Genomic DNA, 19,636 nt, shown 5'->3' with positions numbered 1-19,636 from the left:
CAGAATTAAAGTCACAAAATCAGGACATTATATCAGGGTATTCATTCCAGTACTGTGATCTTTTTACCCTCTTATGACAAAGCAAACTTACTATTTATCATGCAGTGCGATGAATGAATGATTCATGATATTACCAAAAATCAAGTCAGACATTCGACATAATAACTGACGTTAACACCACAGGGAAAATGTGTAAAGAACACTTCTCAGATACACGAATGACGTTTTATGTTTTGATTAAAAAGTGAGGTCGAATCAGGCTCCTCCTATCAAAGCACTGAATCTATTCGGGGTAGTTACAATGAAAAGACACCCAGCATAATTCATACCTGTTTTATTGGAGACCCAGATGATGGTCTCTGTTGATATGTGACTGGAGTTTCCCACCTCGAGCGTCAGCGGTATTTGCCACTGGAAGCTGAAACGAGACAAAGAGAGAAATAACAGCTTCTATTTGATCTCAAGGTTTAAACGTCACTGCAGCAGATACATACTGTATGACGCGCATAATCTCACACATATGGACTCCCACGACTTAATGGGATTGTGGGATATATTTGTGCGAGTTCCTCTCTGTCTCGGCACCGGCAGTGACAAAATCAGAAATATCAGATGATTGTGAAGCTGAAAGAAAGCCCAGCAGTGTCAAAGCTCAAAGAAATCAGCTTTCATTCTTTCCCAGAGTGCTTTGCCATCTCTCTATCACACACACACAGCAGCTGTATATCGCTCAAATCACCGGATTGCTGTCATGTTCTGTGTCGCCACCTCATTTTGATGTCGATTCATCTGTGAGTGTGTGCTTTCATGTGTTAGCGTGTGTATGAACATCCCTAGGTATGAGTACGCATCCAGTAAAAGCCTGTCTGACAGCTGCCACAATGGATGGCCGCCTCTCTTTCAGCTGTCAAAATGGCTGACACACAGGTGGACGTGGTCTGCTGTCTGCCAGCGTAAATTACTGCAGATGACAAGAGCGCAGCAGAGCCGACCAACAGCAATAAATACTGTAACATTAACAGATCTAATACAAGACCGGCTCCAGACAACATATCATAACTTTAACAATTTTGCCTAAAAGCTATTTCACTGACTGAGAAAAGTTTTTATAGGAAGAGAACAACAGGGAAAAAAGCACAGCAGGGTAAGAATATGTACATAAATGAACACATTAGTGTAGTTATTGAATAATAGTAAATGTAACTATTTTATGTAACAAAATAAACACAATATGGTAATAATATGGCTAATTTGTTGAAGTGATTGTAATGAATAATGATTGTAATGATTGTTATGCAAAAGATACTACTTTAGTTAAAGTATTTGTATCAGTACTTTTGTCCCACGCTGATAAGCCTTTTACCCCAAACAAAACAAACTACTTCATGATTTCTTTTCCCATGAAATGTATCATTAAATAAAAAGCTGCAATCAATCACTATAGCAGCAGTGAACAGCACTTTTCCCTCAAGGTGTGCATTAGCCTCGTTTTACTCTCTTCAGTGCCTTAAAAGAAATGATAAAATAACACATAATGGTGTTTTCATTCTTAATCATGAAAATATGTTAATGAATGTCTTTTAAATTGCATATCATGCATTAACAAGGCTAAAATGTTTTAAAACGATACATCTTTTTTATGTTTTCAGTTTGCCTTTGGTTAGCAAGTTAGCAGATTAGCTTACACTCTTACCACTGAATGCCTTTGGTTTAGCATCCTTGCTTAATTAGCATACTGCTAACTGCTTAAGAAAGCTTTGTACATCAGCTAAAACAAGACATTGTGATAAACAATGTTTTATCTCAAGGCAAGATGCTTACTCCGAACACCTTAGATAACACATAGCAGCGCCCTGTCAACCGTCACAGCAGCCTAGCATCGTAGCAGTGAACTTTACACAGACACGCACCACATTTTCTTCATAAAATGTCAAACTTTAGTCATCTAATATGAGAAGAGCAGGCTGGATTATTTGGTGACATCAGTCTCGGCTGTGGGGAACGGGTTGGATCATTAGGGATTTCTGTCCGCTGGAAAACTGACAGGAACGGACAAAATCCTTTCAGGCTGCTGGTGACTCACTTCAAATCATTCATAAGATAATTAGCATTATTTCATGTGCCTTAATTATGTCTGAAAAAGCCAAAATAAGGATTTAGCGGGGAGAGTGACTAAAACTGTGCTTTCAGTGACTGATAGACAATAATTTTGTTAAACTATAAAAATACATCAGCAATTCCTTATCATTTACGTAACATACAAAACACATGAATGGTTAAATTTTAATTGCTATAATTTAGTTGCGGTTTACTAAATGTTTGACCAATAAAAATTTTTAGCTTAAATGACTGCAATTAGTTCAGTGAAGGTGAAGCCAACTACTTGTGTTAGACTTTAAAGACAGTAATCGTGTGCATGAAATCTGTGGAACTAGTTACTAAATAATAATTAGCTCAAACTGCTTTTTTACAGTGTAGTTAATAAAATGATGGCAATGTTTAATTTCAGCAGAAACAGCTGTAAACGGCAGCCTGAAAGTTCACAGTATATCACAGAGGAAACTATAGCACAGTCAGGAAGACATTACGCATGAAACAACACGATCCTGCTGGGAAACAGTATTTAAACGCGTATGTTTCTAAGGGCACTATAGAGAGAGATTCTGTGCGAGACGAGGGCTGATAACAATACTTATGAATTCCAGTGATAATAGAAGCATCTGTGTGTGTTCAGATGAAACCACACACTGATACATTTACATAAAACTCTGTTCATCAGTGGGATTGAACAAGAGAAGATAGCAAAAGAAAATTAAAGTTCTCCACAGGCTGGTAATTTGGTGGCTCATGTTTATGTTCATTTATGGAAGCGTCTGTTATCATCGTCGTTATTTACATCCCTCAGGAACTCTGTTATGACCCAGAGCTTTAGCTGAAGCACCAGTCAAACATTTCAGTCTCTGCAGCAGACTGGTATGTTCATGGTAAGACGCAAAGTTTGTTAGCTGAGGTTCAGTTGGCTCTTGATGGACAAGAATAATATAATAATAATATATAGTTGACAAATACAAATACAAACTGTCCTACGGTGTGACAAAGCAAAAATGTAGAAAAAAAACGTAACATACAAATGACATTAGAAAAATGTGTATGTGTGTGTGTGTGTGTGTTTGCGTGTGTGTATATACACACACAGTTCTTAAGCCTTTAACATTTTATCACCACTGCAAAGAGTAACAGCTGGGATGTGTCTACATTTAAAATTCGCTGTAAATAAGCAGCATCCTCTCTTTTTCACTCTTTTCTCATTGGTTGTGAGGTCTCTCTATGCGGGTGTGATAATATCACAGGCTCTCTTTTGGGACGGCTGGCTTTTGCAGTCTATAATGAGTCACTGGGGGCTTTTGTGGCTCAACATGTGCGATGGATGCTCACAACACTTTTATCCGACACCAGCTGCACAGAAGAGAAGGAAAAACACAAGTGTCTTCTTTTAAAGCCTTCCATGCGTTCACACATGCCGGAGTTTGTGTTGAGCTTGAGCTTCTGTGTTCATGTTTTTGTTGTCTAGACCCGCTGTGGACTTTCAGTCAATCATCCAGCAACGTTCTGAAACCACCGAGACCACGGAGAGCAGACGAAAAAAGGATGAAGATGTTTTGTTAGACGGGTTAGGGAAGAACTACTGGGATGTGTCGCGTATAGGAAGTCTACTGATCACGCAAAAGACTTTTTGTAAACACACATTAAAGACAATTTACTATGCATTGCTGCTTTATGTTTATGAAAGACACTCTAGATGTAGTTTTTCTATTTTATTCATGTGCCCAGTGGCGATGCATATTACAATTAATGTTTCATTGCATTTCAGATGTGTGTGTGTGTATGTGAGACGTTCTTTCATTGTGGGTATCACCATGTGACCCTAACCCCCCAGTCACGAGTTAGTTTGACAAAGTTACACACCAGCCCTAAGCAGACCACGTACCTGGAAAATAAGAGTTTCATATCCGCCTGAAAAATAATTCACAGGAGTAACTGCGCGTCCCTGTTACATTCAAGCAGCCTGCAATGTGAAAATTAATTTGTGCCTCCAAGCGCTAATAAGTTGTTTATATTCTCTATAACATCACCCCAGCATAAAACCTATGCCGTGAAAATGCAAAGAGTAAGGTAATGTATGCGTGCAAAGGTGTTAATGAAGGAATGGTTCAGCTTCAGACTTTTTACACAGGTGAAAATAAACGCAGGATCTGTAAAATTATCGTTTGATGATTTCAGGTGTCACTATTTTAAATATGAACTAATATACCTTTTGTATCTACTAACAAAATAGTGAGATTTTACAGTAAATACGAAAACTGTTGCCCTGAATAAATGTAAGCTAACTGCTAATATGCTAACAAGCTGATTAGCATTCTGCTTAGCTGTGCTGTGAGCTTTGTGACAATTTTTAAACAAACATTTAGCACTAAATAACAGTAAAAGGTCCATACATCAGCCTTTGCGGTAAACGTTTAACGCATAATCGATTTTTACAATGTATATTTTTCTGATCCTTGACTTGCAGCACAAAGTTGATTTAGTGCTTTCTTAATATTTTCAAGGCTTTTTAAAAATGTTGTAGGTTTGAGTAGCAAATGAGAATCAATATAATTAATGCACATATTTTGAGACAATGGTCTTCTTTGTGATTTTCAGTTTTGTTTCATGTAATCAAAGCTACAAAAGAATATATAAAAGTATACTATTTGGTGTGAAAAGCACCCCTGCTTTTGGGGCTAAAGTCTCTGTGATTAACATAATAATTAATAGATGGCTGAATTTTCAATTTGTCGATATGACCATGTTAGTTTCAGATGGTAAATATCATATATTATGTTGGATGTCCAAATAAGTTATAATCACCATGTTTAGAATGAACCCATCATATTTAAAACATGATATTAATCATATCATATAACAAAATAACAAAAATATATATATATATATATATATATATATATATATATATATATATATATATATATTATTATTGGATCTCCTTCAAAACTTTCAGAATCTTTACTTAATAAAATTATATTTTTTTATATTAGCACTTTTTAATGCCAGCATATTTTTTGAACATTTTTTTTTTTCGAAATAAGCAAAAAATTGTAAAGACTTTACTAAAGTGATTGTTTTAAACAAGCATTAACATTTAAAAAACATTATTTTAGCTGAAATATTTGTATCGGTACCATGTGTAGGCTAAAAGGCCCCTCTTGCCACCTCATACATTATATAAAAAAATAACTTGAATGATTTATTTTCACACAAAATCTGTTACCCCTTAATTTTCAATGCAACGTATGAATTTTTTCTGCAATTACACATTTTAGGCACAGCGAATAGCACATTTGGGCATTTAGTGAACCCCAAAGCTTGTATATGTTACACAAAAAGGCTTCTTTATGCGCATTCGAGAGAGTAAGTGAATTAGCATAGCCTTAATTGTGTGGCTCTGTTCTAGCTGAATTATGAAGCTGTTTTACCAGAATATCAAAGTGCAGCGAAAAGCCATGTGTTTAGAGTAAAACGGTGTGAAATAAATGTCCTTTTATGTGGAGTCTGGACCACCGTCGGACTGTGGACCCTCTGTAACCTGTAATGAGATGGCAGTGGACATGAAACACACTGAAGGAGTGTGAAATACATTCAAACTGACCTTTTGTTGCTGCCAATGTTTCTGTCAGCACATTTTGCTAGACTGGCTTAAAGCCTCGAGTGAGGTGCTACACTGCATTTACAAAGGTGCCAAATCCCCCTGCTTTCTGGCAGGTTGTCTGGTACTCAGCTGAAAACCCGCCTGAGGGGCAAAGCAGGAAAGAGACGCCCCCTACTCTCAACGAGGCTTTGCTATTGATTCTTGGAGCGGTTCTGCTTCTGAACGCCTCTGCAGAAGACCGGCGCACTCGGAAAACACGTTCACGTAGGAGGAGACGTTCAAAGCAAGGTGGCTGTGTCTGCCCCGAACAAATGAACTCCGGAAAGAAGTGAAAGTACAGATTTCTACCTGTGTGTTTCGTGTTTATGACACCAGATGGCTCGGTGTAGAGATTTAGCCTACTAGCGCGAGGCAGCCTTGATCAATCTGATGATTTCATGATCGGTTTGCCAGCTCTCACGCATTTGGCGTGAGACACGCGCTTTCAGGCTCTGTCTCATGCTCTCACTCTGTCCATGTAAATCTCACGCCAAATTGGCAACCCTGCTTGCGATGTGAAACAAAGTCGCAACTTTCACATTTTGTAGAATTTAACACTAAATTCTTAATGTGGCATAAATCGTCAAAAGTAGCGCTTCAGTTGAAGCCAGAGCCGCCGTTGCCGCATGGTCACATGGTTCATGGAGCTCTCCAAACAAACCGGCACTGACAATACATTTGAAGTTTTGAAATTTTTACAGCATTTTATGCATTGAATATTATGTCAATGGCATTGAATATTATGCCAATCGTTTTATTCTGAAGAATGATGACGATTAATATGGTTTTCCCTCAGGTATTGCTTACTTATAATGTTCAGATAATGTTCATACACTGTAAAAAGTGCTACACCCACAAAGTAGGTTTTAAATACTTTAAATAGTTTTAATCTAGTTTATTTTATTTGTTTTATACTAAAACGTATTAATATACTTCCTCTTTACTTAAAATATATCAGTTTTTATATAACAATATATTTTAAGTAAAGCTATTGCAATTTATTTGGGTAGTTATTTGTATATGGTTGTTGTGTACAAGAAATGTTATAAAAGTGAGTTGACATACACAATTTATTAGAGCAGTTGTCGGTGTGACAGGTTTGTTCATCAAACGTAAATATTTTAAAATTTTTAGTAGTTGGCATTATCCATTTTTCACTGGCGGGACTTGCCCAGGCAGATGCAGCATCTTCGACACTTCAACTGTTTGAACGCTGCAGCGGATCTTTTCAGGGACTGATTAACACGGTAAGTTGAGCAAATTTAACCGAGTGATTGATGTAGAATCACGCGAAATCGCTTACTCTACTAGGGAGCTGAGGTTAGGTTTGCAAATTGCACTGTATAGCCAGCTATCCTGCACACGACAAGCCGACAACGGCCGCTCTGATAATGAAAATATTGGACATTAAACGCTAAGGTAAAAGTTAACCTAAGTTAACATTAGTACTAGGCTAGTTTAAGTTAACGCTTAACTAACGGTTAAAAATGATATTATTGGTAAAATTAAAGCCAAAGTAGCCTTAAAACACATAGTAGCCATGACTACAGAACTTATTTCATTTCATATTAACAATGCGGTCTCCGGTGGGCTTTGCAGCTGCGTTATCAGCAGCAGAGATGCTAGTGAATTTGATAGCAGTGGCTCACCTGTTACTAGCAGCACCTGCTAACATCGCCACTGTTACAACATTTAGGATGGACTTGTTTAAAAACGCAAATACTTAGGTATTAATTAGTTGCACAAATGCCCTCCGTTATATTTTTAGATTGCACAGATTATTTCGGAATCATATGTGATCGAAACGGTCGCAGTTTAGAGCCTTCAGGCAATAGTTTTGCGGGCAAATCAGAGATCATGTTATTATACTTTTGCATTACTAAAGTAGATGCACAGAACTGACTGTAGAGATGTATGTTTAGACTTCTCTGTCTGATTTTAGAGATTTGATCCACGTTTTTTTTATTCTGCAAAGAATTATTCTGCAAAACTATGTCTAACCTATTACTTAAATCAATTACATTTACAACTGATTTTTAACTTTATTCTAACATGTATTTTCCTGGTCTTTAGATACCCAAGCACTTTTGTTACCTGAGGGTCTTCAAGCTTCATATTCAGGTAAGAAAAATTAAGAAAAGATACAATTGCAGCTATAACTATTCCCAGGTAAGTAAAACATAGGTAAAATTGCAAACAATAGTGTGGACTCAATACAATTACATTTCTGTAGATGTTTTTATGTACCAACCACCAATAGAAGGCAGATATGATCACCTTTCTGTCTCCTCCTCCCCACAACACTAACATTTACTCAACTTTCTTCTATGATAATTTAAGGTCCTGACATGTGGTGACCAAAATCCTTAATCTAGTTAAATATACTGTCTAGTTAAATATACTTGTACATTGACTTCACTGGTGCCATGCGCTAGTTACAGTATCTAATATTCACCACCTTTAGCAACAAAAGTAAAATTTTGACTTTGTGTCTTTTCTGTCTTTTACCTGTCTGCTCTCATTGCCTGTTCATCTGACCTAACTCTTGATTATTTTTTTTTTGTTTGTTTGTTTCACCAGTAGAGTCATGATGAAAGCGAGGTGCAGGCTGAGCTTGGCAGTTGCCCACTGAAAATTTACATGTGCCATCATCCTGACACAATTGGAATTATCATAGAAGGAAAGCCCGTGGTCAGAGGTGTGCCAAACCTGTCGAAAGCATGCTGCCTCTTGTTTGGACTTACATATGCCCTCGACCTCAAGTATCCCCCAAAGTTGGTGTACACATTCGAGATATATCAGAGGCTGTTTGTGGGATTGGACCCCATGCGTCCTAAGCCATCATCCAAGTATACCAATCTCCTCATTAAGTTATCTTAGATGTTTTCTCAATGACATCTGACATTGTTTGCCATCATTTTACAAGTCTCTGAATTTTACAAGTATTTTGATTTAAAATACAAAAATCTTACAGATTTTCTTTTTCGTTTGTTTTTGACAATACAATGTGATGTTATGGCTCACAGTTACATTTATCTAAACATTGCAGATTGGGCAGTTTGGCTATTTCACTTAACTGTTCAGAACAGGTTGAAATTACACTTACACAATGTTTGTTTTATATTATTGTGTACATGTGCAGCCACATTAATGGCCTGTTTTGTAGTCACTGTTAAATGTGACACTGGTTGACACTGAATAAATGTTGTCTTCAGTCTATCCTATCTTTTTCTTCTTCAATTGATTTTGTAATTGTTATTGACAGTCTGTTTATATAAAGTTAATCACTGTAGGGTTTAGAATATAAACATTTAAATTTCTTTTCTGAGGGTATAGTCAGGACTCAATTAAAATGTTTATTCAAATATGATTAGATTAATTTTACTAAAAACATAAAGTTCATAAAACCTAATTAAAATGAGTACAGGTTGCTTGTAGCAACCCATAAATAAGTTACCTGTACCAAGAAAAGTAGGTTTATCTAAGTAATACTAGTACTATTAGTTACCTCAACTTGATTTTGTTGCATTTGTATTAAGTAATGTTACTGTGTTTATTATACTTAAAAAGACTGCAAGTTGACTCAACTTAAAACATCCAATGCAGCCACTTGCCTCACTTTTTATAAGTTAGATCTAGGTATTACTTTTTACAGTGTACCTGCCTACATATTTTAAGTTGTTCTGATACAAGAACACATTTTGGTTTCAGGTTTAAGGACGACTTTGATGAAAGTTATTGATCCACTTCAAATGTTGACTAGTATATTTAGTGACTGTGAAATTAAAAGAGTTGGCAATTCTTTCCTATTTCTAAGATTGCATTTTAACCTTAGATTGAGTCAAAACGCCAAAATATTACAAATAGACTATATGCCACAAGCTCAGGAACTCCTGTTCTCTGAATGCAGGTGTTCGACACTGATATTGTTCTCCACTTAAGAAACTTTGTCAGCATATAAATGGCATCGCTGGCTAACAACACACTCCACACATTCAAACCGACAGTACAGCATTAAAATTCAATTCTTGACTCAGTTCTTGTGCTGCTAACAGTGTCTGATCCAAAACAAAAGGAGGATTTCTAAAACGGATCAGAGGCAGTATTGAATTATTCATCTCACTCTAACGAAGAATTAAACTAATCTATCTGCCAGTGACACACGCAGCTTTCTGTGACGACGCAGACGGGTGCCAAACAGCATGTGGCGGTGACGGGTTAGCATGGGTCGCTAATAATAAATGAAACGCTCAGTTAATAGCAGCTTGATAGCTTGTGTGTGAGAACACGTTGGAAGATGTGATTCGTAGAAACAGAAGTGTGTTATTCCTTACTGTCCTGCTAAAAACATCTAAGATAGACTAAGATAGTTCGCTGGCTTTGGACACCGAAGTCATTTTAAACTGGTTACAACTATTTATTTTTTTCTTCGCAGGAGAGGCAAAGAAAGACATCTAAAGGTATGCTAAGCAGTAAACTGTTCAAATACCTCAGATAAGTGAAGAAATCCTTTGGGTCTTCATTCTGTTGTGGGGCACTAGGCTAGTCTTTATCTGTCTAGCTGTGCTTAAAATCTCCAGATGATCTATTCTTCTTTATTCCTTCCAATATAACTTAACATTTAATCTAATTTTTGATTAAAATGGTTTCTTCTCTTCAGCTCCAGAACTACTAGGATCTTTTTTTCTGTGTGAGCTTGAACGGATCAGAGGAAACTATCAGTGACTTCTGGGAGGAGAATCACTGACTGTGGGCTTTTTACATTATTCAGCATTGCAGCGTTTGGCAAACGTACAGGCCTCAGCTCCATATATTACTGTGGATTTTCTGCAGCTGCAGAATCAATGTCAAGAGGTCATTTTCACGTAACAACCTGTCATGATTGACATATGGCAGACTACCTTTTGTTGAACAGCTCAGGATTCTGGATCTTGGCGTCGGTGTCATAGACGAAGTGCTCCTGTGAGATGGTGACACTGTTGTCAAGACTGTCGTTCTTGCTGATGGTGACGACGGGGTAACCCATCTGGAGCGTCCAGCGGTCCATGACCTGCGTGATGTTGATGTCCTTTCCCTCCCGCTGCATGGCCTGTGACACAAAATATATCAACCTGGTCTCATAAAAATATGTACCTCTGTGCACTTTTTGTGCATCACCATTTTTATGTGCCTTATTGCACGTTTCATTAGTTTCAAGGAGAAATGTCCACTGAGTGGCATTAAAACATCAATATCAGGTTCAATATGTGAACTCTGGCACGTTTTTATTACATTGCTTCAGGTATGTATTGCGGCAGTTCAGAATTCAAATATCCGTGGACTGTTGCTACAAGCTAATGCTCTGTCGTGTTGGAAATATACCCTACACCAGTGGTTCCCAACCTTTTCTTGTTTGAGGCACCCTTGGAAGCCTTTCAAAAGTTCCCGGCACCCTTATAAGGAAATAGATATTTAAAATCTCCGTAGCTTTTTTATTATTATTTATTTATTTGTTTCATTTCGAGAGTTTGCATGCAACAACACCTTATACCTAGTCCTAGATGATATGAGAATACTGTTTACACCAGTGGTTCCCAACCTTTTCTTGTTTGAGGCACCCTTGGAATTTTTTCCCCGAAATTTTGGCGGCACCCTCAAAAGATCTCACGGCACCCCTTAGTACCACGGCACACTGGTTGGGAACCACTGCCCTACACCAAATAAAAAGCAACCATGTCATTTAAATTACCTTTTACCATAGTTACACAAGATTCAAACTAGATCTGTACCTCCCAAGTATGTCCGTTAGCTACTAAAGAAACCTACAGTTTATGAAAGCCTATAGATATGAAGCTGGATATGTGTGATGATAACACTCAAAAGCATTAGTTTTCAAATCGCCCAAGATATTAATATTGTTTTGAAGCCATATCATGATATTTTTTAAGTAACTGTGCAAATATTACGAAACTCTGTAAATTTGTGTGAAAGGAATAAATGGTGTCAGAGTTTTACTGCCTCTAGTGTTCTTTTCTTTTTACATTTATGTAGATTTATACCATAAGACCAGGTAGAAATATATATACATCAAAATACATCATGCATATACTGGATTACCAAAGTAAGAGATTTCAAGCAAATATACAGTGTCTGAAAGCGGAGACTTGCAATTGCCAGATTCCTCTTGCAGCACTGTACCAGGTGAGCTACCGAGCAAGGAACATGAACTGATGATGTGATACAAAGGTGAAAGTATATTAGTTTATAAATCATGCACTATGGAAAAAGTGTGTTAAGATCGTAACATAGGTATTATGTAAGACTTTGTTATTTGATATCCATCCCCTAATCATAATTTTGTGTGAAAAGGAATAAAAATCACTAGTGTTCATTTCAGGTGGAAACTACACTTCACAAATGTATAGGTACATTTGTGAAGTTTTTCAAAAATGTAGGTAGAGGAATAATTTTCCAAGGAGCCTAGGGTGAAATAAGAACCCATTCAGGACTTTTAATTAAAAACTCTAAGTGAATAGAAAGGTAATTAAACTTCACCGTTCTTTTAAACCGCATACACAGAAACATCACAAGGCAATTTCCAGTTATCTAATCTCTCTATACAAGAGCAACGCTTGTAAAAGAGCAGAATTAGATTTATTGCCCTGATTTCTTCAGAGGAAGCTGCTCCTCCTATTTTAAAGAAGTAAAACATAAAATTGGATCTCACGGCTCATTAATGAGGAAAGCTCGTAATGTGACTGAGTTTTGTCCCTGAAGGAAATATACTGCCTACACACTTCCTCCTTGTTCCTTGAAAATGCTATGCTATATATATATATATATATATATATATATATATATATATATATATATATGGCTCAGCACGGTGGACAACTGCCAGTTTTCTGTATGAATTGTTTTCAAAAGCTATCAGTATGTATGAAGAACATTTTGATGTCAGAAAGTATTAAGAATATCATTTAAGACAAAAAAGAAGCTGTAGTCTTTAGCATCTTTGTTAGCATGCATACAAGTCAGTATGATATCATTTCAGTCTTAATGCAGCTGTTTGTAGACAGTGAGTCATTGCCTTCATAGATACTTTCCATCATTTCATTTCACCGCATTTTAAAGGCGCGAATCATTTCATGTTTACTGGGGTCATTCTGTAGTTTTTTAAAAACTGGTTGTAAACCGGTGGAGATTTACAATGTTTCTGCCGCAGCACAGAGTCAGTGTGTGGTGGAGACCCGTGGGATTGGAAGGGGAATGTGGTGGCAGAAACAAAAGTGCTCTGTCAGGATCTCTTGCAATCTGCAAACATCAACCTGACTAGATCAGTCGAGCATCTCCAGTGTAACTGGGAAGCTTGTGATTATAACAGATGATTCTGACCATTACGAGTATTCAAACCTGAGACTAACCAAGCTTGCGTGCAGAGATTCGGTTATTATAAAAAAGGCCAAACGAGACCGGATGACTTCTCACAGCTGTCAATGACTCACAGTTTGTTGTGAAGAGGCTCTGCAGAGGCTGATGACGGCAGCTCATGTTCCTACATTATGAATCATTTTCTATAGGACAGTTTCAGGAAGCTACTGTACCTTTGCCCTGGCGGATATAATTAAAGGAAGTGAAGGCCGGTCCGCGATGGGCCGTGAGCTTGACAAAGGGCTTTGTGGGCGCTAAGCACTGCCAGATTATTGCAGCAAATTGGATTTCATGAATAGCTAATGAACACGGCGCATATCAGTATTCATTAGATGATGGGCTGTCATGGACTGTTAATGTAGCTAAATTCGTCACCGCCTGACAAACACGGCCACTGAGAGGATACGGAGGTCCAGGTCTGGCCCTTTCACATAAATTCACCTTTAAATCAGTTTTGAAAGAGAAAATGAAGTATCAGCCTCCTATCAGCCGGCATTTAAGAGAGTGATGTGAATGACAAAACGCTTCTTACGACGCTGATAGCTGCTAAATGTCCTGCTGTTCCATTACAAACTATAATAACTTTGAGATTACGCTTGAAAGTAATCTCATTAAAGTCATGACACTTTGTGAGATGAGCGAGAGGGGACTTGCTGAGAGTCCTCTGGTTTCAAAAGCGCATCTCTGTGCTTTGAACTGATGACTTGAATCCAGTGCTTAACTTCACTGAGATTATAGCTGTTGGCCACGACCGCTTATTTTACAGGTGCAAGCAATTCCTCTGTGCCTCTTAAAAAGCTTGAATCTTATGTATTAGATAGCTATGGTTTTAAATGAAGTCTTTATTATTTATATTAGTTGTTTGATTATATAAAGTTACAGTATGTATGCTTTGCATTTTTGTCACCATCTCAGTTTGAAACCTGGAACTGCAGCTGCTTGACGAATTATCTTCCAAGCGCGAGGTTGTAGTCCAGCACGTTTCCAGGACGGGTGAATTTAAATGTTTTGAGGTGACTCTGTGGCTGTCAGTCCAGTATTTATTAATCACAGATTCTAGCCTACGTCTTGGAATATATTACCCAAATAGGAATTTTCACCAGATACTGTCATCTAAAAAGTCTGCCACATTTGTTCTGACCAACTGTGGAAAATATTACAATAAATTGAGCTACCGATGGTGATTAAATATAAAAAATCTATTAGCTCATATCACATCACATTGTTATACTTCAGAAATGATTGTTAATGTTAACAACATCAGCACTGCATGTACATGTCAATTTCTGTACAGTCTAATATAATTGCCACAGCATTTGAATTTCCCAAAAAGAAAATTATGCTCCCTTCAAACTGGTTTGAAATGCATCTCTTGTTTAATCCCAGGCTATCTGTAATCAGAAGCACATTTAAAAATTGAATATTATTTATTTGATTTACAGATCCGCCATCATATTGTAGCTGCCCTGAGAAAAGGCTAAACAATCCGCCATCTGCAGGATGCTTATGGCTAGAGTAAGGCAATAGTTTTGAACACTGGCTGATTATGTACTTACTCAAATATTGATTTCAGATGATTTATAACCGAAAACATTTACGGACTGCTGCTTTAAAAGAGAAACTTTGCATTAGCATTGCAGCATTTGTTGTTTTAGTAAGTAAACTGTAGGAATTATGGAAAAGTATGGGATTATGGGAAATTAACATGGTTGCTAAACCCTCTAGGGTACCACATAACACAGAAATACTGAATCAGCAGATCACAGGAAAAAATACCTGAGGATTTCTGTCAGGAGGGGGGCACTCATGCCAAACCTAATAAGAACTGTATTTTTTAGGCCCAAGTGAAGCATCTAAATAGGTCAACTTTCCTTCAGCAGAAGATTTGTAGACATTTCTTGGGTTATTCTTGGCTACACCTGAGCTGAAGGGCAGATGTTCATGTTTAATCTGAGAGACTCATCAGGCTTGTCAGCAATTATGTGACACTTCACTAATCGGGTCTGATAAGATTCAACTAATTTATAAGTTAATTAAAATCGCCAGAATCAGCAGCGGCAAGCCTTCTTTATCAGTATCTGTGAATATTTGCATGTAGCAGTTTGGTTTTTGGATCAATATGTGACCTTTCCCTGCAGAAAACGATTCCATTCTAAGTGATACCTCGAGTGTAAAAGCGAGACTATCAGACAGAACCCAGCCTCCGTATCAAACTCTTTCCCATGTGGCATTTCCATAAAACCCTTATGTGTTGATGTGAGTAGGTGGTGTATTGGCATAAATTTGATGATGTGCAGTTATATAATGGCCTCTGACCTATATGCAGCGCGTGAATCTCTGAACACCTGCCTGCAGGAGATGCACTGGGTGAATTAAAGTAGGTTGAACACACAATTTCACTCGCCGCTCAACGCCTCGACTGACCCCAGCGCTGATTCTGCTCGTGGATGGAGATATCACACCCAGAAGATGCGTAAAATCTCACCTCGGAGAATTTGTTCCACAAGTCATCTCTCGCCGCGTTTCCGTACATGTGCGTCATCAAGTAATCCTGCAAACAGAAAGAGACCGAGATCAATATTGGACGAGAAATAAATTGGACTTGGATGGGAACGGTGAACTTGGGAAACCAGATAAGCCCAAACAATAACATTACTAATCCTCTCAATTCAAGCCGAACGTATGCAAATTAGCAGCAGATGTTTGGGTGTGATTGGCTGTCAGTTCAAGGAGGACCATAAGGAGGCCAATTAGAGGCTGATTATGTTGTTTGAGTCGATGCTGCATCAGCATGTCACTGAATGAGAAACATACAAATCATCTACATAATTTCTTTCCAACCATAATGTGTGGTCAGTCGTTCACATAAAAATAAACACCTTAAAAAAACTAAAATCTATTCAGTAAATAAAACTGTCAATACTCTTACATAAAATATATTGTAATAGTAGGTACTAAGCACATTAATGCATGCAGTGGTTGTATTTGCATGTGGCACTTCATTGATTGTGATTTCACAATTTAGTTAGTGTGTAATGTTGCAGTCTGAGCACAAACAATATCTGCAAAGTTGCAATACTAAAAAGTCAGTGCAAACTGAGATGCAAACCCCGCCCAATGGAAACATACAACAAAGGGGGGGATGTTGCGCTGCTTTAGAGAAGATAAAGAGTCATTGCCATGCCGTCAAAACTAGGGGTGCATGAAACAATCTATTTATATATGAATCACGATTCTTCTAATGATTGTAATAGATTCCCAATTGTCAAAATCGATGTTCTAAAGCAACGGTTCTCAGTCCTGTTCCTCTTGTCATCTGCTCTCTCTTTCTTTCCCTCTCTCTCACATTCTCATTTGGATAATCAACTCGTCACAGCTAAATCAAAGAAGTGCCCATATAAGGAATTTCACCCTATATGACATTACATAGGGCCAAACCCCGAAGGAGCTTATTTAGCATTGAAATACTCTGTAATACATCAAACTCGTTTTTTTGAGATTTTGGCCATGTTAAGAATAGAAAATGAACTCTTTGGCAGTGTATAAATCAGAGTGCGTAATACAGCATTAGACTCTTTAGTGTAAAGTATTCTATTACAAGTGCCTCAACATCAAACACGAACAAATCTGCATTGAAAAGTGGATGTATTATCTGTATTGTCGCACATTATTGAAACTAAGACAATGGTGGGTGTTCATTTGACTGCTAACAGACTTTAATCTATTAAACGGCAAGCGCTACATTATCAGTGTGTCTGTTCTGGCCCGCAGTCTCAGCGATGCAGGTGGGGGGCGACATGAAGAAGGAGTCTGATCCTGGAGAGCACATTTACATGGATCTGATAAGAACATCTGGTGGGAAGCCTTTTGACTGCTGTGTATGAGATTCCTCGATAACTCTTGAGTGACCGTGAGCGATAAACCCGTCAACTGTAATCCGCTTCCTGTTGCCGGAAAAAGAATTGCATGTTCTTCACTAATATCAGTGCATGTCTTCTATTGAACACAAATGGAGATATTCTGCAGCATGTTCAGGTTGCTCTTTTCAATGCGGCACAAACATCTCTTCTTAAGTCACAAGCTATCTTTGTGTGAATAAACAGACCAAAAAAGACACTTCACTGGCTCTTAAAGAGAGGTAGATTTTAATGGAATGCCAAAAAAAAAGGATTTGTGTGTGAGAAGAACATGACAGATTTTCCATTTTGGGAAGAACTATTCCTTTAATAAGGCAATTATTTCAGCCTTTGCTTCATGAATCGAATCAAAAGGAGCACTTGTTGAAACGTGAACAGGCATCATGCTGAGAGGTCTGAGCAAATTGCATTGGGATCCTGAAAGCGTGACCCAGTCCAGCTGGCCTTCATCTTTCTACATGCTCTGCTGAGCTCTCTGAGAGTCTGGGATTTGAGTCTGGAGCACAACCAGAATCATGTTACCATCCTGATGAATCTGTTTTCAACCAGAGCAATTCCTCTTCCTCTCTTTCTCTCCTCCATCAGTAGAGCCATGGCCCTGAGGCGAAGTGACCATGTGGTCCAATCTCACCTCTGATAGGGCCGTCACTGTGTGTTGTCATTATTTTGACACTGATGTGTTCTGCTGACTGCCACAGCAAAACGTAAAAAGTAATTAAAAATAAATTTAGTAGCTATATCAGTTCCAGTCAGTCAGCCATATGCAAAAGAATGATATTTATATTATAGATGAACCTGAATGTAAATATAATATTTATGTTATATATACAGTATAATATTGTATTATTTAGGTTTTCCTATTATTATTATTATTATTATTATCGTAGAATTTTAGCGTGAATCAGACACTTTAAGATTCGATCTGAAAAAAAATTCCACAAAGAGGCAGAAGACAATACAACTGGATGTAATAAAATTACACCCCAGCACCAGTCATCCTAACAGACATTAACATTAACACAAAAGACCACTTAATCCCAACTGTAAAAAAATTATGTCATATTTGGGGCAAGTAGCCAAGATTAATGGTCAAAGACACAGCACATCATCACCATCACATGGGTAAAATAATTAAAGTCTTTGCTGGATGAATCTTTCTCCCACTCAAGATAATAAAGAGACTGAAATTCTGGTCTACACAGCTGTGTCCTTACATTCACAGAATGGTACAGAAATGCTTTTACATGCTCAGAAACGTCTTAACAGGACTTAAGAGCAATGAATAACTTATATGCATAACTGCATATTACCTATTATGTGCTAATCACTCGCTGTTCGTGTATTCTGAATAACTGTTGAATGGCTTATAGGTTCATATTAATGTTTGGTATGTGTGTGTGAATCTTCTTGCTTGAAACCTTTCTTTCAATCAATCCTTAGTCAAATGTATCATATTCTTGTTATAGAAATCATGTCCAAAGCTCAAGACACTATTCAAATCACGTTTTTAACTATGCTCGTTGCCATCACTTTTTGTGTTCTTTGAGAGCCGTTCCAGCATGCTCCATCTAGTCTTGGTACTAAATTAAAACTAAATGACATTTATAATTACACTGTTGACCCATCCCTTACCCTTAAACCGTCCCATACCACCAAACCTGTCTCTAACCTTACCTGTGTCAACCTCAAAAGCAGCAAAAGGGTTTTGCAATACAGTATGACCACAATAAGTACGTTTTTGATGCAAGTACATAGTGCCTAAGACCACCAAATACAAAGTGTGACCCAACTAACTAAATAAGTGCTATTAGACTATCAACCTTGCAATGAAATTTGGAATAATCCTTTATTATTACTATAAATACTTGACACTGATTGGTCAATTGCTACATTTTGTGATTTTGTAAGAACATTTAATTCTATATTTGACCATTGTCCCTGCAATTCAGTCTCATTCAGTAGGTAGAAATTGCACACTGAATGTGATTGTTGCAGTATGACAGTCCTACTCCGCTCATTTCCATTGATTTGCATAGCAGCGAGGGACCACTCAGAGCCATTTTATGTTGGTGTTGACATTTTCCAGTCTGCTCGGCCTAAAATTGTGTATTTTAATGACTGTGTTGCTACCCACCACTGTTTAGTGACCAAAAGCTCTTATAGAGAGACAGGAAACAGACTCCTAACCGTTATCTACTGTTTACATGTTCTAAAACACTCTAATGAGGCTAAAAATATACCACATGCAAATATTGGCTAAAACAGTCCATTTTAAATCTGAAGATTTTTGTTTAATGCCGTTTCATGCAACTCATATATTCTTGGATATGATTGGCTGAGAGCCTTTTCCAACCGTGCAATATTCTAGTACTCCAACCACCAACCTCCAATGGTCATTTCACTTTCACAAAGATGTACTGCATCACTCAACATATTCCAGTGGCATGCTTGTGTATATAATTGACTCTAATTATTCATTACTAATAACTCTGACACTCTCCAGGACAGAATAATATCCTGAATGTTTCTTCATCGGATATTATAACCACATTCGGTTTTGGTT

At 37.5% G+C, this 19,636-nt stretch overlaps 1 protein-coding gene and 1 long non-coding RNA gene across 2 annotated transcripts in view; one reads left to right on the top strand and one right to left on the bottom strand.

The window, feature by feature from the left end:
• LOC122342787 (thyrotropin-releasing hormone-degrading ectoenzyme-like) overlaps window positions 1-19,636 on the bottom strand; it is a 97,630-nt gene that overhangs the window by 22,708 nt on the left and 55,286 nt on the right. The window contains 3 exon segments of the mRNA XM_043236899.1: window positions 330-418; window positions 10,648-10,835; window positions 15,642-15,707. Coding sequence (XP_043092834.1) covers window positions 330-418; window positions 10,648-10,835; window positions 15,642-15,707 — 343 coding nt within the window.
• LOC122342788 lies at window positions 6,912-8,404 on the top strand. The gene is made up of 3 exons (XR_006250651.1): window positions 6,912-6,993; window positions 7,820-7,867; window positions 8,330-8,404. It is a non-coding gene; the product is annotated as an uncharacterized LOC122342788 (long non-coding RNA).

Source organism: Puntigrus tetrazona, chromosome 4, assembly GCF_018831695.1.
Source record: "Puntigrus tetrazona isolate hp1 chromosome 4, ASM1883169v1, whole genome shotgun sequence".
NCBI classification, from domain to species: Eukaryota; Metazoa; Chordata; class Actinopteri; order Cypriniformes; family Cyprinidae; genus Puntigrus; species Puntigrus tetrazona.
Note: the sequence above shows the minus strand (reverse complement) of the source record. Positions and strands in the feature narration are given on the sequence as shown.